The following is a 23,316-nucleotide window of genomic DNA, read 5'->3' as shown; positions in this document are numbered from 1 at the left end:
TCCTCATTTCCTGACTGTTAAAGGTGTTAATTGTGGATTCAAAAGCTGTTGACAGTTTCTATCTTTTCTCCACCCATCATGATGCTGCCTATTGGTCGAGTGGTAAGAATCTTTGTTTTCTTGACATTGAGATGCAATCCATACCGAAAGCTACATTCCGCGATCTGCAACAATTGCTTCAAGTCCTCACCACTAGGCCATAGGGCTCCTTGAAAGATCATTATGGGAAAAATCATTAATTCATTTATTTAAGTGCTTACTGCAGAGTCTAGTACATGGAAAGCACCACTCAACAAATATTCATGATTCAAGAATTTTAGATAAATCAATGAACACAAATTATTATGACCAACAGAGCACACATTTTAATGTGGAACTTTAATTTCCATAGATACAGTTCAGTGCATTTTATAGTAACTTAAAGGAAATATGTATATTTTTATCTTTGTTCAGACAACAGAATTATTCAGATTTTAATACAGAGTTTTCACTCTGGGAAACTATGGTTACTTGGAGCTCAAATGCAAAGAGTTTTCATTTTGGTCTCTCCCTTATTCCACACCTGGAAGCTATTCAGCATAAATAATTTGGGCTGTGTTTACTCATCCTTGACTTGGCACAGGTATTTCTTAAATGGGACAAACCTTGGATCCAGGAAAACAATTTATTCCATTTCATTCCTAAACTTACACTCGTTCATCTGTTATGCTTAAAAATCAATTAGCACTGTGCATACACTGTATCGGCAGCTTTATTTAGGATTAACTACAGAGCTTGGCAAAGTTAACTGTAATTTTTTCACTGATGGTTCTCTATAACACAGCTCATCTCAGGGCTAATGAAGGCCTCTTTTTGATACAACGTAGTCATAAAGTTCTTGTGCTTTTATCTTTTTGGTCCTTTGGCATCCTATCTAACTCCACTCTTATCAATACCAGGGAATATTAAGTGGGATATTATTAATATAATAACCTCTCCTCTTTCTTTTTTAAAAAAAATTTTCAAGAATCATAAATTCACTAAATTTTAAAGTTACTTTCCAAATGGGAGGTTCCGCATACCCTTTCCCTCAGTATTTCTTTTCTATCACAACATGAAGATCAGGAAACTGGCACTGGTACGATCCACAAGTTTTTTAAAATCCAAGCACAGTCCAAGTTTTTCAGCGGGTTACCATCAAATATAGTCACAGAAAAGGTTTAGAGGTTCACTTCATATTTGTGTATTTGGGTTAGGGTCTGTGTGCATTTTTGTGATTCTATTTATGTATGAGCAATCTGCTCCAATGCCATTTACAGCCTCTGAAACCCTCTGGAGTGTCAGCGATGAGTCTGTTCTGACTCTATGGTACATAACAACAACGACAACACGTTAGCTAAAAAGCCCTTGGGGTACAGTGGTAATGCGTTGGGCTGCTTCCTAATGTCTTCGCAAACATAATCTGTCAACCATCCTATGGGGAAAAAGGATGGGTATTCTGCCATAAAAATCTCAGCCTTGGAAACCTGAAGGAGGGTCTCTCTGAGTCAACTGATTCAGTGGCAGTGGGGATATGTTAGTTTAGAGAGAGATGGTGAGTTGAGGAGAAGAAAGACAAGACAACAACAGCAACAACCCCTAAACAAAAACCAGACAAACAAACAAAAAACTGAGAAAGAGAGAAAATAGGAGAGGCATGGGAAAGGGAGAGAACTAGGATTGTGGCACTTGTTTTCAACTTCTTTTTCTTTTTTTATTATTATTTTTCATATGTGTACCGTCAAATCAGATCTGACAGGTACAGGAGGAGATTGTCCCTCCTTCTTCAGCAGAGCACCTGTTGGATTCGAACCGTGCACCTCTGGGTTTGCAGTGCAGCTTCTTGCCACTAGGCCACCAGATTCCTTTCAACTTCTAATGAAGAGAAATGTGGGGTCAAGATTGGTGGACAATTTATCAACAATCTGCGTTATGCAGATGACACAACCCTGCTTGCTGAAACTGAAGAGGACCTGAAGCACCTGCTGCAGAGGGTCAAGGACTGCAGCCTACAATATGGATTGAGGCTCAATGTCTAGAAGACAAAGATTCTCACCACTGGACCAATTGGCAGCATCAGGATGGATGGTGAAGAGATTGAGATTGTACACAGCTTTAGTTTGCTTGGCTCCACAGTCAACAACAGTCTTGGCACCAGCAGCCAGGAAATTAAACGGTGCATTGCCATGGGAAAGTCTGCTGTTAGGGACCTCTCCAAAGTGCTGAAGAGCAATGGTGTCTCTCTGGAGACTAAGCTGTGTCTGATACAGGCCATGGTCTTTGCAATCACTTGTTATGCATCAGAGAGTTGGACAATGACCAAGGAGGATAGAAGGAGAATTGATGCCTTTGAGCTGTGGTGCTGGAGAAGAGTATTGAGAATACCATGGACTGCTAGGAAAACAAACAGATTTGTCCTGGAAAGGGTTAAATCAGGTGGCTCCTTGGAGGCAAGGATTCTGAGGCTCCATCTAACATACTTTGGACATGTTGTAAGGAGGGACCAGTCCTTCGAGAAGGACATCATGCTTGGGAGGGTAGAGGGACAGCGCAGGAGAGGAAGGCCCTCTATGAGGTGGATTGATTCCGTGACTGGGGTAATCGTGATGGGTGTGTCGGAGACAGTGCGATTGGCACAGGACGGAGCAGAGTTTAGGGCTGTTGTACATAGGGTCACTATGACTTGCAAGCGACTCGACGGCACATAACAATAACAACAACAATGAAATATTTGTACTTATTAAACAGTTCTTCTTTACTATGCAACCAATTTGTGTAACTCAAAAATCATTACGTTGATGTCAGGGAACAGAAATGGAATTAGTAGAACTAATACTTTCTAGTTATATAATTAGAAACAATTCACTAAACTTTAGAAGACTTTCATCCAGTCCATGGAGAAGGAAATCATACTTGGAAAATAGATGCTTAGCCAAAAATGAAGACAACTGTCAGCAAGATGGATTGACACCACAGGGCATAAGTACAGCAGATGAGGAAAGTGTCGTATTGGGTTAGGTGTTATTGTATTGTGCATGAGGTCTCTGAGATTTGGTGGTCACTTGATGGCACCTAAGAACAACTGTTGTTGTTGTTATGTGCTGTCTATTTGCCTACCCTTTAGAGACTCTATGAGCAATAGCTCTGAACTCTGTCCTATCATGATCTAATCTCACTGTCTCTGATACACCAATCCTGCAATGTCCCAGTAACTGAGTCAATCTATCCCTTGTAGGGTCTTTCTATCCTGTGCTGTCCTTCCACCCTTCCAAGGACTGGTCCTTCCTGGAAACATACCCAAAGTATGAGAGACAGAGCTTCAAAATCCTAGCCTCCAAAGAGAAGCTTTATTTCACCCTCTCCAGGACAGACCTGTTTGTTTTCTTGGCAGTCCATGGTATGGTCAATACTCTTCTCCAGCACCAAATCTCAAAAAAGCATACATACTCCAACATCCTTACTAAAACCATGGGCAAACCCTAGCACTATGCACCTCATAAGGCTGTTTGGAGTGAAAAATATGATTAAAACATCTGTGATTAAAGTTTGAATGATAGGTATATCCTGCTTTATGTAGTCCATGTTTTCTCTATGATCTAGCTCTGGTGATATAGTGCATTAGGAAAATCTGGTGGCCTAGTGGCAAGAAGCAGTGTTGTAATTCTGAAGGCACACAGTTTGAATCCCATCAGCTGCTCTCTGGGAGAAGGATGAGCAATCTCCTCCTGTTGATTAACTGCCTCTGAAAATCCACTGGAGGGTCAACTATGGGTCAGTTCTGACTCTACCGTACCCACTACCACCACCACCACCAGAAGTTAAGGAGCTCTGGTGGCCTAGTGGTAAGGAGCTGTTTTGCCGTCTTAAAGGCACAAGGTTCAATTCCACCAGTTGCTCCATGGGAGAAATATCATCAATCTTTTCTCATGAGATTAAAATGTCTCCGAAAAACTGTTGAAGGATCAGCTATGAGTCCGACCCAACATCAACCACCAAAAGATCAGTGGTTTAAATGGACTGATCCTTTAGTTGGAGAAAGATGGGCAGTCTCTTTTTGTTAAGATTTATAGGTTAAAATAAAGGGAGGGCTACCATGAATCAAAATGGACTCAATGGCAGTGGATTCCTTTTGGGGAGGGTTTAATATGTCTTTATTATAACAAGCTGAAATCTTATTCCTGTGAATTTTAGCCATTTGCTATGATTCTGCCATCCATCATCTTACATAATGAATCCTTACACAAATGAATCCAGCCATTTTTGCCCTAAATGTTCTCTTCTCTAATCGGAAAAATTCTTCAAGTCTTTAATACAATCTTCATATAAATTGCTATGCTCCTCTGAATGAGTTTGTAGTTTTCACAATGGAAATAAGAATGCAACAGCATATAAAGGAAAAACCAACAAACATAAAAATCCAGACCTCTTTCTAATAATGTGTAAGATATTCATGGGTTATGTGTTGGGCTGTCTACAGTGAGGTCAGTGGCTTACACCCACAAGCCACTCTACAGGAGAAAGAGCACAGTCCTCCCATTAATACTGAAAGTCTCTAAAACCAAACGGAAGATCACTATGAGTCACAATCAACTTGAGAGCAGTAGGTTTCTTGTTTTGTTTTCCTGATGTTTAATCACATTTAAGTAGCCTAGATACAGCAGAGATTTTCAATCAGCTGCTAACCAAATGGGTGCCCATTCAAACCCACACAGTGGCCTCACAGAAGAAAAGGCGAGCTATCTTGTTTCACAAAAGCTACAGCCAAGAACACCTTATGGTTCTACTCACAAGGGTTGCCATGAGTTAAGGGTAAACTTGAGCGCAGCTAACAGCAACAGGAACACAATAATCATGTTCACGTACTTTTTTTACTTCCTTGTTTTTACCAACTTGAAATTATGTTCCTCACAAAATTCTCTAGGTTGTTTTTCAGGATCTAATGATTAGCAATTCCTCTCTGATTCTGCCAATATGTAGCTCATTTTGCATAAATTCTTAGTAAATTAGGCCTATTGTACCAATCCACTGAGAATTTTATATTCTGACTCCATCTGCAGATATATTAACTCTCTCTGCTGGCTCCAAATTGGCTGTGACATTTATAAATAGTCTTTTCTCAAAAACGCTGTTGAAAACTTGAGCAGGAAAAGGGTGAAAAGTAAAACATTAGAAAATGAAAACTCTGACTAACATTTTGACCCCTTAATAATGTTAAATAGTAATTGAACAATTAAGCTTTAAGTTTTCATTGAGAGTTGGCATAAAAAGTAATCTCACACAGCAGGGACCTGGAAAGACAGGGTGATGGTGGGCATAGTTCAATGGTGACTAATTTTACAAAACAAAGAATGGAAATGATTATAAGGAACACAATGTGAATGAATGGTAGTGTGAAACATAGTGTACAGGAACTTTGTAAGCAAATCAATGTAAAATTTAAAAAAAGTAGTCATACACAGATCCTCCCTATTTTCTATAAATTTGTGTTAGTTGATTCAATGTTTCCTTTGCGAAAATCCATTGATATTTCTCATGGAGCCCAGTGATAGGAAAAATAATAATCTATCCCATGAGAATTCAGATGGTGTGCATTTTCTTTTGTTTTTGGCTGTAAGAAGTTAAGAAAAAGAAATTATGCAGTTTCTATACTTTTCTGTTTATTGACATTCCCCCTTGCTACTGCATTTTATTGTCTAGTTTCACAGATTAACATATTTACTTTTGTAACAAGTTTAATTTTCATATAACACAGTCTAGAAATCAACAGGGATAAAAATAATAGCAAATGTAATTAAAACTTTATAGACACTTGAAGGTCCATGGCATAATTTCTTTACTTTTTAAGTGTGACAGTTGGAAATTTTCCCCAGAGTACTTTCATTGAAGCAGTGAAGCTTCGCTTCAGCCCTCCAAATAACATCCTTCCAGAATTTGTTCTCAGTTTATAATATCATGTCCTGAAAAGCTTCCATTTTAATTTCCCCAAATGGTACTTCATTTCAAAGTAGAAATAGAAATTATTTGCCATTTATGGACATTACTTTTTTATCATGAAATACTGTTACCTGCCTGGAACTATTTGCACTGAATAAAGATCTAGACTCAGTGTTAGAACTAAGGATTCTAATTTAGCTTTGGCTTAATTACTTTTTGTGACTTTGTGAAGTACTCTAATTTACAGAAGTAAAATGACCTTTGGATAAGCAGTTGATAAATGTTGAGCATTTTTATGATATCTGTAATATGTATATACATTTTACTATATAGTTCATGGCATCAGGATTGGAGGAAGAATCAATAACCTGCATTATGCAGATGACAGAATCTTGTTTGCTGAACCTGGAGAGGACTTGAAATGTTTGCAACAGTCAAAGACTACAGCCTTCAATATGGATTATAAGTCAACATCAAGAAGACAAGTTCTTACCACTGGACCACTAAGTAACATCATGAAAAACAGAGTAAAGATTGAAATTATCAAGGATACCATTGTATTGGGATCTACAATCAATACATTAGGTATCAGCAGTCAGGAGTCTGGGCAAGTCTACTGCCAGGGGCTTCTTTAAAACACAAAGGAGCAATGATATTAGTTTGAAAACTAAGATGTGCCTAATTCAGCCACAATTTTTTAAATCAATTGCTACGTATTTGAGAGCTGGACAATGAACAAAGATAATAGAAGAATAATAAAGAGATAATAGAAAAATTGATGCTTTTGACTATGGTGTTGAGAAGAGTATTAACTATCTCATGGACTACCAAAAGAACAGATATGTCTCAAAAGTGAATCCAGAATGCTCCTTGGAGGTAAGGATGGCAAAGTTTCCCCTTGCATACTTTGGGCATGTTTTAAGGAAAGGATATTCTTTGAAGAAGGATATCATGCTTTGAAAGGTGGAGTGTCAGTGAAAAGAGAGAAAGACCCTTAATGAAATGGATTGACAAAGTGACTGCAGCAAGGGGATTGAGTATGCCAGGAATGATGAGGATAGCACAGGATAGGACAGGGTTCTGTTGTATTTGGGGAAATTATAAGTCATACTTGTCTTGATAGCATCTAACAACAACAGATAATTTGATTATATAGTTGTTGTTGTTATGTACCGTCGAGTCGCCTGCGACTCATAGCGACCCTATGTACAACAGCCCTAAACTCCACTCTGTCCTGTGCCAATCGCACTGTCTCTGACACTCGCATCCCAATTATCCCAGTCACTGAATCAATCCACCTCATAGAGGGCCTTCCTTTCCTGCACAATATACTTAAGCTTCAAACTTTTGAAATTTATAAGACTATTGGATATCTTATGGATTCCCAAAGAACAAATAAATCTGTCTTGGAAAACATGCAGCAAGAGAAGCAAGTGCATCTTTAGAAATGTTTCTTAGAAGCAAGGATTGTTGTTGTTGTTGTTATGTGCCGTTGAGTCACTTGCGACTCATGGCGACCCTATGTACAACAGCCCTAAACTCTGCTCTGTCCTGTGTCAATTGCACTGTCTCTGACACTCCCATCCTGATTATCCCAGTCACTGAATCAATCCACCTCATAGAGGGCCTTCCCCTCCTGCGCTGTCCCTCCACCTTCCCAAGCATGATGTCCTTCTCCAAGGACCGGTCTCTCCTCACAACATGTCCAAAGTATGTTAGATGGAGCCTCAGAATCCTTGCCTCCAAGGAGCCACCCGGTTTAACCCATTCCAGGACAAATCTGTTTCCCTAGCAGTCCATGGTATTCTCAATACTCTTCTCCAGCACCACAGCTCAAAGGTATCAATTCTCCTTCTATCCTCCACGGTCATTGTCCAACTCTCTGATGCATAACAAGTGATTGTGAAGACCGTGGCCTGTATCAGACGCACCTTAGTCTCCAGGGAGACACCATTGCTCTTCAGTACTTTGAAGAGGTCCCTAACAGCAGACTTTCCCCTGGCAATGTGCCTTTTAATTTCCTGGCTGCTGGTCCTACGAAGCAAGGATAGTGAAACTTTTTCTCATCCGTTTCAGGCATGGTATCAGTTCGTGGAAAAGGATATTATTCTTGAGAAATTAGAGAGCTGGTGAAAGAGGAAAATCAAGAAGGAGATGAATTGACACTAACTCTACAATATTGGGTTTAAGCACTGGAGAGATAGAGAGGGTGTTGTTGGATCAGGCTGGTTTTCATTTTGTTGTTCTTATAATCACTATGAGTTGGAGTCAACTCAACAACATTTAACAACAAGGGATTTGATAAGAAGTCAAATGCCAAACCCTTAACAGTGGCATTTTATGAGAAAGACTAAACCAAAGCAATACATTTTAGAGAGGATGCACAGAGATAGCAACTCTCATACACTGTTAGTGGGTTTGTAAAATTGAACCATTACCCTACAAGGCAGTTTGCATTTCCTTAAAAAGCTGAACATAGAAATTCCTTAAGACCCAGCTATTCCACTGCTAGGAATACATACATCCCAAGGAAATTAGAACTGAGAATCAAACAGAGATTTGTGCACCAATGTCCAAAGCAGTGTTATTCACTATTGCAAGAACATGGAAATAGTCCAAATGTCCACACACAAACAAATGGATTGAGAAATTGTGATACATTCACGTGATGGAATACCATGTAGTGCTCAGGAGCAAGAATTTCAAAAATTTGAAACTTCAACAATTGGGTGGAACTGGAGAGCATTGTGCTGAGTGAATTAACTCGGTTTCATAAGGACAAACCACATAAGACCATTATTGTAAAAATCAGAAGATAACTGGTAAAACATGGATGAGGATTCAAGGAGGGGAATGAGGAAACAGAGAGTGGAGGATGGGAAGTGAGAAAATCATAGGGTCACACCATTTGGTGGGGGGAATGATGAGTAAAGGAAATGAGAAAGATCCAGCAGGGATCTGGAAAGACAAGGTAATGGTGGGCATAGTTCAAAGGTGATTAATTTTATTAAGTAACACAATGTGAATGAAAGATAGTGTGAAACACAATGTAAATGAACTTTATAACCAAACAAATATAAAATTAAAATTAAAAAAAGTTACTAAACTCTAGTGGGTACTATAAAATATTTGTTAGACCTATCTCAATGAATAAATTATACTTTGTTTATTAGTAAAAATTTGTCAAATAGATTTTAATTAGAAAAGTTAACATGATAAATTTACCATAAAATACCATGATAGATAACATAATGGAATTTAAATATGTGAAATGTTAAATATTTTTGGAAGTATGCCCATTCCTTATATGACAGAGTTAGTGCCAAGTCTTAATCACCAAATGCTTCTATTTCTTTCTGCCAGTATTCCTGAGAGCCTGATGCAAGAAAATTCTGATGCTAGAATACTGTCTCATCAAGTGTATTTTCAATGGATTTAGTATTCATCTTTTAGGAATAAGAATGCTGTTGTTTACCCAACTCATTGCCATAGTCGGATTCAATTCATAGCTGACCCTCTGGTGAATTTCCGAGGCTGTAAACCACAATGGAGGAAGTTGGCACTTCTCCAGCAGTTCAAATACTCCAGCCACTCCATGAAAGAAATAAGAAATCTTCTGTGTACTTTACAGCTTCAGGACCTGCTGGGGCATCAGCTGTGAATCAGTTCCACTCAATGACAATGAGAGAGCACTGTTGGTTGGAGGATATTAACCCATCAGTCATTCACTCATTGGAGTTAGAGGTCTCAAATTTCACAGAAAGAGATTCTCCATCTTTCTCACTCAGAGTTGCTGGTGGATTTGAATCTTCATGCCTGACTCCCTAGTTCCTAAACCCCTTGTAGTTACTAGGCATTTTTCAAGGAAAGTGCAAAGAATGGATGACTGATTGTGAAATGTCGACAGCTGTGTTCCCTAAAATGTACTCTCTAAAGAAGGGCTATTTAACTTGCTTAGTTTCCTCGACAAATACTCCAAAACCAACCAACTATGAAATTGATTTTATACACATTTGTTATCAGATTATACATTGTATTTTTTTTTATTCTGAGTTTTTGGGGACATTTTGCAATGTTTTTAATCTGTGCTTTCAGGGAATATTTTGTAATGTTTTAAATCTATGCTTTCTTTGTATCTATCTATATGTATTTGTTCAGAGAAGATATAAATTCATACATGAGGCATGGATAACTGTATAACATAATTAAATGACCTCATTCTGGAGCCTTCGACCATAAATTCTGACTACAGGATGATCAATGATAACAAGCTTCAGAATAAAAACATAGTTAAGTTACAATAGAAGGTCATCTGAAACCATTATTACACTTAAGAAAAGGAAATGAAATAAGCAATTCTAAAATTGGGATGCTAAATAAATGAAATATTCATGGACTGTTGATTTATATCTGAGAAAAACTGGGAAGAATTCAAAGACTAGTTCAACGGTTGAGTAGGCCAACTTTTATTGGTCCTTGACTCATATGAAACTCCATCTACAATGAAACTCCATACACAATGGAATCACATATATAATGAACCTTAAAGGCTACCTGCTTTTTGACATCCTCCTGATCCTTATGGATAGGACCATTGTGATCCACAGCGTATTTCTGTTGGGTTTTTTTTTTCCAGTTGATTTTTGGAAGAGATTGGCAAGCCGTTATTCCTAGTCGAGCTCACTCTGGATGACCTGTTAAGCATCATAGTCACACTCAAGCCTTTACTAATAAACAGATCAAGGTTGCGTGTCAGACACATTCTCCCACTGAATTACCACTGCCCTTTCATTAAACCAATACTCATACTCTTTGCTACTAAGTAGGAATCAATTCATAGATGACACTTCAGTGGGCTTTCAGAGGCTGTAAGTTGAATAAGAGGAACCTGTCCATCTTTTTCCCTTGAAACAACAGGTGGCTTCAAACCACTTACTTTTGGGTTGGCAGAGTAACTCCTTGCACACTAGGGTGACAGAGAATAGTCAGAATAAAAATAAAAAATAAAATTCACAAGTCTAAAAAAAACACATCATTCACAACTACCAACAAACTATCATATTCTACATGCATTTTCCTTTTGATAGAGACTTACGGAGCATCTTCAACTAAAGCCCTTAGTCACTCACTTGCTCAATTCCAATTTCAGGTAAACAAGAGACTGGTCTAGACATTGACATAACATCAAGGAGACACACTCCTTAGAATAACCAACTATATAAAGTGAAAGAGAGCAGTGTTGGCCTAAGAATAAAACCCAGAAGAAAGGGAGATTACATTCACACAATGGAACACTACGCAGGACACAGGAGCAATAATTACCTAGCTTGGAAGGGACTGGAGAGCACTATGCTTAGTGAACTCAGTCCCATAAGGACAAATAGTATGTAAAACCATTATTGTAGAACGAGCATGAAGATCCAACTGGGGGTGGGGGTGGGAGGTGTGAGCTGAAATGGACTGGAACTGGCTATTTGAAATGAGACAATTATGATCAATTATTCCAGAAATGACAAAATTGAAGAGAAATGCTGTTGCACTCATTCATCTTAAAAAAAGATAATTTTTATAAAAATAGAAGGATAACTAGTGAAATGTCTATAAATTTCCAGAAGTGGAAAGGGAGAAGAAGGTGGAAAAGGGGAAGGTAGAAATCACTAGGATAGTAGAGTTTAGTGGGTGACTTGAGGGTGGGTGGGAAGGAATAGGAAAGATACAATGGAAACTCCAAAAGGTGGGGTAACAACAGGCAATAGTAATGAATTAAGTATATAAAATACATTGTATATGAATGTATAAAACACAATGTCAATGAATGATTGCATTAAACACAATGTACATGAATGAAACATAATGTAAACAATTTAGTGTATGCAAACCAATTTTTTAAAAAAAAGACATTTCAAGAGCTGTCCTAAAAAAAGAATAAATAAAAGAAGAGGACAGAGGATTGATGGAAATAAGAATTACAGAAAGGGAATGGGAAGAATTACAAGCATTATAATTAACATTTTAAAACAGAAATGTGTATGAATGGTTGAATAAAAAACCAATTGGCACTGCAAACTTTTACTCAAATCACAGTAAAAAAAATGTTAAGTTCTGTGTATTTTCATGCTCACTGCTGTTGAATTGGTTCTGATTCATAGCTGGTCTTCTGTTAGGTTCAGAGGATATGAATTATATGGGAACAGATTACTCATCTTTCTCCACAGGAGCTGCTGGTAAATTGGAACAGCCAGGAAAGGAAGCCTTTGTATTAACAGCACATCTCACTTTGAATTGTTGTTATGTGCCACCAAGTTGACTATACCAAACCTACGCTTTGTGGACTGTCACCTTAATTTGAAACTAAAATACTTGTGATAAATAATAATTCCATTAAACTTTTTGGGGGGTAAAATACTTTTTATTATATTGTAGTTATGGTGTTGTTGTTGTTATGTGCCATCAGATTGCTTGCTATTCATAGCAACCCTAGCTCTGACCCCTGAATGATATTGAGCCAGTCTTACTAACATCCATCTCATCTCTTCCTTTCCTCTGTTGTCCCTCTACACTTCATAGCATGATCTGTTTCTCCAAGGTCTGGTCCCGCCTTTCCACATGCCAAAGTATGTCACACAGAGCCTCAAAATCCTTACCTACAATGAACAGCTTGGTTTCACGCTCTTCAGAAAGATTTGTTTTCTTAGCAGTCCATAGTATGTTCAACAATCTTCTCCAGCACTACAGCACAGAGACATTGAATCCTTTATCATCCTTCATCATTGTCCAGCTCTCTGATACTTAGCAAGTTATTGTGAAGACCATGGCTTAGATCAGGCACACCTTAGTCTCTAGACTGACAAGATTACTCATCAGAACTCTGGAGAGTTTCCCAATGTATTTTCCCAGTGTAATTTGTCTTTTGCTTTCCTGACTAATGGTGCAAAAGTATTGCCTGTGGAACCTAAGAAGCTGAAATCTCTTCTCCATCTATCATGATGCTGCAAATCAGCCCAGTGGTGAGAATGTTTTGTTGATGTTGAGCTTCAATCCATATTGAAGACAGTAGCCCTCAACCTTCTATAGCAAACACTTCAGGACATCCTCAGTTTCAGCAAATAAGATTGTGTCACCTGCATAATTCAGGTTGTCGATGAGTCTTCCTCCAACCCTAATGCCACATTCTTCCTGAAAGCCTAACCTCCCAAATGATCTGTTCTGTATATATATGGAAAAAGTATGGAGATAGGACATATCCCTGACACACTCTTTTCCTGATTTTGAACTTTTCAGTGTTTCCTTATTCTGTTCTGATGACTACTTCATGGTCCAAGTACAGATTTCACATGAGCAAGTAAAATGTTCTGGTATTTCCATTCTTCTCAAGATTTGCCACAATTTGTTGTGATCCACACAGTCAAATGACTTTGCGTAGTCAATGAAACAAAGATAGACATTCCTCTGGTACTCTCTACTTTCAGCTATGAGCCATCTAACATTGGCTCTAGGCAAGGATTAATAAATTCTCTGTATATCAGTAAGTCTTGCATATGTGGTATTATTATTTACATGCTAAAGTTTCTCTCTTTTATTAAAATTAAAAACAGGACAAAACAAAGAAACATAACATAAAGTAATGAGCTTTACCTTTTTCTAAATATGTACATTTGCTTAAAATAACAATAAAGTAATTATGTTGTCATGCATTCAATTAGAATGCTATATGGAGAGACATTATTAGTTGGGATAATTTCTTAGGATGATTTTTTAAATACGTTCATACTTCTAACATGTGAACAAGATAAAATGAAACAAAATATGAAATGACTGATTGTATAGGTTTTTACATCGATCAAAAACTAGGAAGCATTTTGGACACAAAATTATGACTTGTCAGAAAAATATGACTTGTCCTTGTATTTCAATATTGACAACAGAATCATAAAAAAAAAGAGAGAATCTCCCATTATGTTATGAACATACCACTCCATTTACTGAGAGCAGCTGGTCTCCTCTTTTGAGGCCTCCATGTCTTTCGGCCACTCCTCCAGGGATGATGCGAGAGATATAAATGGGGGAATTTTGCTCCTTTCCTCCCATCACATTGAAGCCAAGGCCTTCATCAGTTTTTGGTAGTTCAACTACCCGAGGGTGGGAATGGCCTTCACTAGCTGCAAACGCTGCAACTGTTGCCTGAAAGAAAAGATGGTCATTTGGTAACAAAATGAGGGAAACAAGCCTAATCATATGCTTTGTGGTCGTCCATCAGATAACTCCTCATATTACTATGGTATTATCATCATTTTCTTTTTTCTTTGAAAGAAAGAACACACTAACAAGGGGCTTTTCTCCTTCTAGATGCCACTAAGATTTCTTCCTTTCATAAGGCTCCACCCAGCCATTCACAGAGTGATAGACCTTTTTTATCCATTATGACAAAATTTTCTCTTCTCAAGGATCCTTCTCTATGACCAAATTGCCTTTAGTATTTCGGTACAATAATGATTTTGGACATGTTATATATGCAGTCCTCAAGGGTTGGAATTGTCTTAAACTTCACTGTTTGACAAACCACTCTAGCTAGTTGCTTGATTATAAATATTCATAAGTATTTTAGAAATGTTCATAAGTATTTATTCAATAAACAGAGAAGCAATTACAATATACTTATATATATCTTTCTACTGCAAGGACATCAAGTTAGCACACTATTTTCATAATAAGATTGCCTAAAACAAATTAACAAAAACTTAAATGATAAGAGTCAAACAGGTTATTATGAGTAAAAATCACTGTTTTATATTGTTGAATCTATGTTATATGCTGACTCAGAGCTTATACAGAGACTGTAAATATTATTACTGAATATTCCCCATCTTTCTCCTGTGGATCAACTGGTGGATTTGAGCCATGTTCCTTTTGGCTGGTAGTGCAACTCTTTACCCATAAAGCCACCAGAGTTCCCTACACTAACTATAATGAGACTTCCTCTTATAATGCATAGGCTTGCTTCTCTATTTTCATCTCTTAACTTACGATAGCAAATTATGCACCATGGACAATGTTTGATATAAAATAATCTACAAGTTCAGATTATCACTAGTTTTAAACTTTGATATCTAAAATATTTTTAATGTGCACTTGGAATTTTATTTTAAAATGAAGCTATCCATTTCTTTACATAAGTTTAAGAAGATAACTTACCATTAGTGCCTGCTATGCCCCTCACTTCCCCATGGAAATACAATAGCAGTATTTAAGTGTTTCTATCAAAAAAGATTCTCTGCCTGCTTTTTCTTTTCCACTTCCATTAACCTTCCTTAACCACAGTTGATTAGGTGCCTACTATAAAGTGATTTACTCAACACTGTGAAAATATTGATTCCAAACTACTATACATTCTTTTCCACACACAGCATTATCACATCAATTTAGCATTATGCTACTGTCTGCATTTAGTGAAAGAGAGTGAATGACGTGGAAATAATGACTTGGCGCTTTTTTTTTCTACATGCATTTGCTCATGCAAACCTTGTTGTCATGCACAGATTTTAATGGCTGACATGGATGCAATGCAGACAGCCCAGAAACAACCAGAAAATATTGTGCTATTGCAACATTATGCTGCTATCCTGCTGTTCTACATGAATAAGAAATGAGAATGGTAAAACACTACATAATTCACTTCCCCCTTAATTAAACCATGTAGGGATCATTTTTCTGACTATGTTCCACTTCAGTACAAGCAAAGCATGATGTAATGACAATAATATCTTTCTTTTTTCTTTTTTTTGAGTCAGGGTTGAAAACAAGACAAAAGAAATAATTTACAAATCTACAGTGTTCAGTTATAGTTCGAATACAGAATAAAGAGGAAAAATCAGGAGAGAAACCAAGTAAGAGGTGATGTAACACATAAAAATGACTAAAGGGAAAGTTATGATTATTTGCAACAGCTCTTATGGCTTATTATAAAGGTAAAAGCTTTTAAAAAGCAAATTGGATATTTACTACAGCAATTTTGAATTGGGAAAAGAAGAACTGAAGCTGGGTTTTTATTTAAAATTATTGTTTCCTAATGGTCTATTTTCCTAGTAATTTCATGATCCTCTTGTTTTAATGTATCAGCCAGTAGTGTCTCCACAAACCCTGAATCTGAGTTTTTAAAAAGAAAATGTGGTCACCACCACAAAAAGTGACTGGTTTGCTTTTAAGTTAATGCTACATTCTTTCAGCAAGCCCCACTGCTCAGGTGGATGCACAAGGAAATCTTGGGTAAATGGATGTCGGGTGAATCCTTTTCATGTCTCACTTAAAATATTTATACTTGCGGGGGGGGGCCTCAATGAACTGAATAGGGTTTCTTTTGTATCAGTGCAACATGCCAGAAAGCCATGTAGTATTTCACACAATGAACCAGTAGATTTGCTTGTGCCAAATGGATATTTAGTGAGCTTAATGAAATCATTCTCCTTTCTTAAGCTACAGAAGCAGCAGAAACGTTCAATTTTCCATTAGGATTTTTACCTGGGAAGTAGTACTGGTCTAGACTCTGGGCTGCCACTGATGTCTAAATTCTTTTACAGTGTACACACGAGAATACCTGAAACACACACGCGCACAGTCAATTACTAGATCACTGGGGTCAAGTATATTTTTAAAGTTATTCAAGCCTTACCTTTGCCGTGGCCCTGGCTCGGAATTCGGGACAGCCATTGACAGTTATCGTTTCATGCATATATTGGTACACCTAAAATGTTCACATAAATAAAACAAAACAAAAACAAGTGTGTAAGAATATTAAAGAATGATTTGTGGCAACAAATCTTCACTGTAAGACAGAAGTTCTCTAATACAAAGTGAAATAGGTTTGAATCAATTATTCTGAGATGAACAAAAAAAATCTTATTTTTGCGAAATGGTGGTTCAAAGGGCACTTTTAAAAAATTTTGTTAATGTTTTTTATTATTAATTTTAATAGACATTTACAGAGGTTTTGGATTTCCATTCATTCATTGCCGCACTTTTCTCCCTGACCACCCCTCCCCACCAGTTTGCTCCCCTCTCTGAAAAGAAAAAGAAAAAAAAATTCCTTCATTAGTATACAATTCCCCCATCCCTTCCTCCCCACCTCCCACCCCGAATACACTTCTTATGCAACCTTAATTCTGGATTCCTGTGCTAACCATAATACTCAATTATACATCACCTCTAATCTGTTCTTTCCAAAGGGCACTTTTATTGAAAGTTTTTTAACTTGGTTATCATTATTTATCAAACATAAAAATTCTGCCCTTTACTCTGGCAGCAAAAGGGAAAAAAGTTTTGTTTTTTTATGTAGCTCTCTCTGAAGCATGAAAAATGTAAATATATATAGTTCTGAGATTTAAAAAAATTAAAATATAGCTTTCTTTGTTTCTTAGATTGCAAAAAACATTAGCTAAGCAGTGGATTTCTAACTAAAGGGTGCTCACTGGACCCTAATCAGAGTTCAAAGCAAGTTTGGTGATTGGTTTCTGAAAGGTTACAGCCTTGAAAACCCTATTCAGCAATTCTACTCTGCACACATGGGACTTGACTCAATAACAATTAACAAGGCTGGGTAAGAACTCTACCTTTTCCTTGACACAGAGTCCATCATTCTAGAAGCTATATTCCTGATAATGATGTTTTGTTAGATCCCCTGGAGTCAGCTATTAACACACAGCGACCCCTCCTATGAACTACCTACAATAGATAAAAATCTTGCCCTATCCTGCAAAGAAAATGTTGAAAAGCTGTTAATGATATCATGTTGTTTGAATCCTTCATCAACTTTTTTTACACCAGCAGTCAGGAAATCAAAAGACAACTCATTGGGGGAAATCTGCTGTCTAGGATCTCTTCGGAATGCAAAAGAACAACAAGGTCAATCTAAAGACTAAAGTGTACCTGATGCAAGACACGGTCAATTGCTTGCTATGAATCTGAGAGCTTGACAATGACAAGATGACAGAAGAAGAAATCATGCTTTTGAATTGTGGTGCTAGACAAGAGTACTGTATATACCATGGAATGCCAAGAAAGCAAATAAGTATGCTTATTTCACCCTATAGAGGGTGAAAGCAGGATGCTCTTTGGAGGCAAGAATTTTGAAACACTATCTCAAATACTTTGGGGATGTTGTCAGGAGGGGCCAGTCCCTGGAGAGGGACATCATGCTTGGAAGGGTAGAAGGTCAGTGCAAGAGAGAAAGACCCTGGGTGAGATGGGTTCACACATTGGATGTAACAATGGGGTCAGGTGTGTTGGGGATCGGATCGTGAAGTTGGCTTAAGATAAGGCAATATACTGTTGTTCATACAGTTGCTATGAGTTGTAGTCAACTTGATGGCACCTAAAAATAAAAACAACATTATTCTGCATATTACTCATTATCTCTACCTTGCTCAAACCCATTGTTGTAATCATTGTGCTAATTCATCTTTTTTCCCCACACTTTTAAAAAATTTTATACTGGTTTACTTACAAAGTTTGTATACATTGTTTTTCACATTGGATCTTTCCCCTTTCATTTACTCACTCCTCCCCTCCACTCTTCATAAAAAGGGCCCCCTTAATAGATGGTATACCAATTGAGGTATTTCAGCTAACAGATGCTGCCCTGGATGTGCTCACCAAGTTGTGTCAAGAAATCTGGAGAACAACTACTTGGCCAACTGACTGGAAGAAGGGTGACCCAACATAGTGTGGAAACTATAGAACAATATCATTGATTTCACATGCAAGCAAAATGTGTTGCGATGGGAAAGTCTGCTGTTAGGGACCTCTCCAGGGTACTAAAGAGCAATGGTGTCACTCTGGAGACTAAGATGCATCTGATACAGGATATGGTCTTTTCAGTAACTTGTTATCCATTGGAGTGTTGGACAATGACTAGGGAGGATAGAAGGAGAATTGATGCGTTTGAGCTGTGGTGCTGGAGAAGAGTGCTGAGGGTACCATGGACTGTTAGGAAAACAAACAGATTCATCCTGGAGAGGGTTAAACCAAGCTACTCCTTGGAGGCAAGGATTATGGGGCTTTGTCTGACATACTTTGGACATATTGTAAGGAGAGACAGGTCCTTGGAGAGGGACATCGTGCTTGAGAGGGTGGAGGGGCAGTGTAGGACGGGAAGACCCTCTATGAGATGGATTGAATCAGTGACTGGGGTAACCAGGATGGGTGTGTCAGAGGCAGTGTGATTTGCAAAGGATAGAGCAGGGTTTAGGGCTGTTGTACATAGGTTCACTATGAGTTGCAAGCGACTCAATGGCATATAACAACAACATGATTAATCCACCCTCTACCCTCCTTGGATCCACATTCTCTTTCTACAATAATGATCTTACACAATATTTTTCATTATGAGACTGAGTTAGTTCACTTATCAAAATGCTCTCCAGTCCCTCCCACATTAGGTAGTAATTTTCAAAATCATTGCTCTGATATGCTATCTAGTATTCCATTGTGTGACTGTATCATAATATTTCAATCCATTACATTGTCGTTGGTCATTTTAGGCTAAAAGCATTTTCTTTGCGAACAGGGAACAGAAAATGATGACCACTGTCTGTCGCCACTTATATTCAATATTGTATTTGAAGTACTTGCTGGGGCAATACAATTAGAGAAGAAAATAACAAGCATCCTGATTGGCAAAGAGATGGTAAAATTATCACTATTTAAAAAAGTCAATGAGATTTCTCTACAGTAACAAACTCAGAGAAGGACAGCAAGAAAGCAATGCCATGTACAACAGCCAACCACAAATTGAAATACTTGGGAGTGAAACTAACCAGTGTCACAAAAGACCTATATAAAGAAAACTGCAGAACTTTTCTGTAAGACACAATAGAAAACCTAATGAAATTGAAAAATGCGTGAAAATGAAAATCCTACCAAAAGCAATCTACAAGTTCAACACAATTCCAATATAGATACCAAGTTCATTTTTCAAGGAGATGGAAAGGGAAATTGTTAAGTTTATTTGGAGAGGAAAGAGATGCCAAATAAGGAGAGCACTCTGTAAAACAAAAATGAAGTAGGAGACATAGCACTCCCTGACCTCAAAATCTATGACACAATGGTAGTAACTAAAACAGAATGGTACTGGTACAATGACAGGCACGTAGACCAATAGAACAGAACTGAGTATCCAGACACGGATCCGGCTATCGATGATCAATGGATATTCAACAAGGAAATGAATCCTATCAAATGGGGAAATGACAACCTCTTCAATAAATGGTGTTGGCAAAACTGGACTGTTAACAGCAGAAAGCTAAAAGAGGATCCATATATCATACTATACACAAAAATCAAATCAACGTGGATCAGAGACCTGGGAATAAAGCCTATAAACCATAATGTTCATAAGAGACAACCTGAGATCAACCTTAGAAGTCCTAATCTATTATATAAAGGGATTGCCAAATACAGCCAGAAATTCACAATCTGAAGAGCATAAAATTGATGAGTAAGACCTTCTAAAGTTTACATTTCTGTGTCTATCAAACACTTTTCCCAACAGGATAAAAAGAAAACTTACTGATTCGTAACAAGCATTTGGCAATACTATCTCAGACAAGGATCTCATAACAAAATTTACAGAATCCTCCTGGGACTCAAGAAGAAAAAGACTGATAATTCAATTACAAAATGGGCAAGAGACATGGAAGGGTTTTTCACAGAGGAAGCTATTCGGATGGGCAACAGAAATGCTCTAAAACACTGGCAAAAAGAGAGATACAAATTAAAACCACAATGATATACCATCTTACCCTACTAGCAGTGACAAAGTTTAGTAGGGAAGCAAGTAATAGATGTTGGAGGGGATGTAGTGAGATAGGAACTCTTATACATTGTTGGTGGGATTATAAAATGGTACAACCACTCTGGAAAGCAGTTTGGTGCTTTCTCAAAAAGCTGAACACAGAAATTCCATGTGACCCAGTTATTCCAATGCTTGGGATATACCCTGAGAAATGAAAAATGAGGCACAGATTCACATTTTTGGGGGAGTTTCTATTCTTCCTCAACCATCTATCTTTCCCAGCATGTTGTCTTTTACCAAGAACTGGTCTCTTCTTAAAACATGCACAAAATATGTGAGATGAAGTTTCATCTCTGCCTCTAATAAGCACCATGGTTGCACTTGCTCCAAGACAGATTTTTTTTGTTGTTGTTGTTCTTTTGGCATGCCATGCTATATTCAAAACTCTTTACAAACAGCGTAATACAAAGAAATTGATTCATTTTTTTTGTTTTTCTTATTTAATCTGTATTTTTATCCATATGCTGCTTCATCTTTGTTTTTTACAAGAATGTTGGATTTTTTATTCATTTATTGTTTCACATTTTCCTTTGTTTCCTTACCTTCCCCCTCCCCCAGTTCATATTCTTTTTTGTTTTAAACATCTATCATTACTGTACAATTTCCTCCCTTTCCCCCTCCCCAACACTGATTCTTTTTCAGTCTTCCTTTTTCATTATCCAACTTTAAGACCCAAAGGAAACAAGTGAAAATATCATAACTTGGATCAGGCATACCTTAGTTTTTAAGCTGACATTATTATTATTTAGCACTTCAAAGAGATCCTTGACAGAAGATTTCTCTAATGCAATATATCTTTTCATTTATTAACTGCTGCTGCAATAGGTGGATTTGCCAACAATAGGTAGATTTAGCTAACAATGATCTATGGGCTGGAAGCCTCTTGTTTAGAGTCAACTGGACCAACTGATAGTGTGCTTTATATTTAAAAGGCAGTTGGGCCCCCAGGCCAAGTGTTGTGTTTGGGATGAACATTCTTCTAAATGGTAAAGCACTGGTCTGTCAATTTGCTGTACTGAAGTATCTTGGGGTTGCTGTGATGCTGAATATAGTGCCACTGGTGTGTTAAATGCCATAATATTTACCCATTGTGGATAGTGTTTGGTAGAGCTCTCAGATTGAGACAGACTTGGAAGTAGAAGTGGCATCCACTTTTTAAACAACATGCCTCTGGAAAGTATAAATGTAGAAAAACAATGATAGTTATGGTTCAGGTCTCTATGAGTCATGCTTAACTCAATGGCACTTGACAACAACAACAATCATAGGTGCTGGTTGTGGATCCAAGTAAAATTAAATTCTTTACAGCATTAATCTGTTCTCCAGCTATTAAGATTTGTCTGTTGATCTAACAGTAATTTTGTTTCCTTGAAGTTGAGACATAATCCATAGTCAAAACCGTAGTCTGATTTTCTTCATTAAGTGCTTCAAGTCTTCTCACTTCCTGCAAGCAAAGTTGTATCATTTGCATAATCTAGGCTGTTGATGAGTCGTCTTCCAATCATGACATGACATTCTTCTTCAAAGTGCAGCTTCCTGAATACTTTGCTCAGTCTACAGACTGACTTAGTATGGAGAAAAGATAGAACCCTGATGCACATCTTTCCTGATTTTAAATCGTGTAGTATTCCCTTGTTTTGTTAGGATTTGCATTCTTCTTAGTGTTATCCAGAATGTATTATTGCACATTTATAATATTGAATATAATGTAATATATTTTGTGGATCTATTGTACCTTAAGTTGTGTGAGTAGAATTATCAATGAGAGGATTAAGTAGAGAGACAGAATGTGTTCAGAAGCAAAGACAAATAAATGACTCAGAACTACTAACACAGAGTCATCAGTTGTGGGTTCATGTGAACATTTAAATAAAGTATAAATGGCATGAGTAATATCTAAACTGACAATGATGTAGAGAACATGCAGATCTTCCTAATTAATGCATTTTAAGTCTGAACTTTATATTTTTGGAATTAAGAGATCATGATTAAACCATTTCATTACTCTGATCTCTTGCAGCCCATCTGAAAAATGGATAAAAAGTACTTAGGTATAGTAGGGTTGTTTTCTTTATAGAAATACTATTTTCAAAGTGGTGTTATGTGCCATTGAGTTGCCTGCAATTCATTTTGACCCTATGTGCCACAACTCTGAAGCCTGCCCTGTCTTGGGCCAGTCTCACGGACTTTGACCCACCTACCACTATTACCTCAGTTACTGTATCAATCCATATCATCCAGGGTATTTCTCTCCGGCGCTGTCCCTCGATCTTTCCAAGCATGATGTCTTTCTCCATGGACTGGTACCTCCTGGCCACGTGACCAAAGTATGTGAGACAAAGCTTCAAAATTCTAGCCTCCAAGGAGAAACTTGGTTTCACCTTCTCCAAGACAGACCTATTTGTTTTCTTGGCTGTCCATGATACGTTTAAGACTCAACAACCACAACAACAACTACTTCTCCAGCACCAAACTCAAAAGCATTGATCCTTCTGTCATCCTTAGTCATTGTCCAGCTC

The 23,316-nt window shown here is 37.5% G+C and overlaps 1 protein-coding gene across 1 annotated transcript in view; it reads right to left on the bottom strand.

Moving 5' to 3' along the window:
* Positions 1–23,316, bottom strand: part of LIN7A (lin-7 homolog A (C. elegans)) — a 310,570-nt gene that overhangs the window by 74,835 nt on the left and 212,419 nt on the right. Inside the window, exons 3-4 of the mRNA XM_006882541.1 lie at positions 16,619–16,690; positions 13,924–14,133 (exon numbers count right to left, since the gene is read on the bottom strand). Coding sequence (XP_006882603.1) covers positions 13,924–14,133; positions 16,619–16,690 — 282 coding nt within the window. The remainder of the gene's footprint in view (positions 1–13,923; positions 14,134–16,618; positions 16,691–23,316) is intronic.

Source organism: Elephantulus edwardii, unplaced genomic scaffold, assembly GCF_000299155.1.
Source record: "Elephantulus edwardii isolate Elephantulus edwardi_28Jun2011 unplaced genomic scaffold, EleEdw1.0 scaffold00021, whole genome shotgun sequence".
Taxonomy (NCBI): domain Eukaryota; kingdom Metazoa; phylum Chordata; class Mammalia; order Macroscelidea; family Macroscelididae; genus Elephantulus; species Elephantulus edwardii.
The sequence above is the reverse complement of the archived record's forward strand: the minus strand, read 5'-3'. Positions and strand labels throughout refer to the sequence as shown.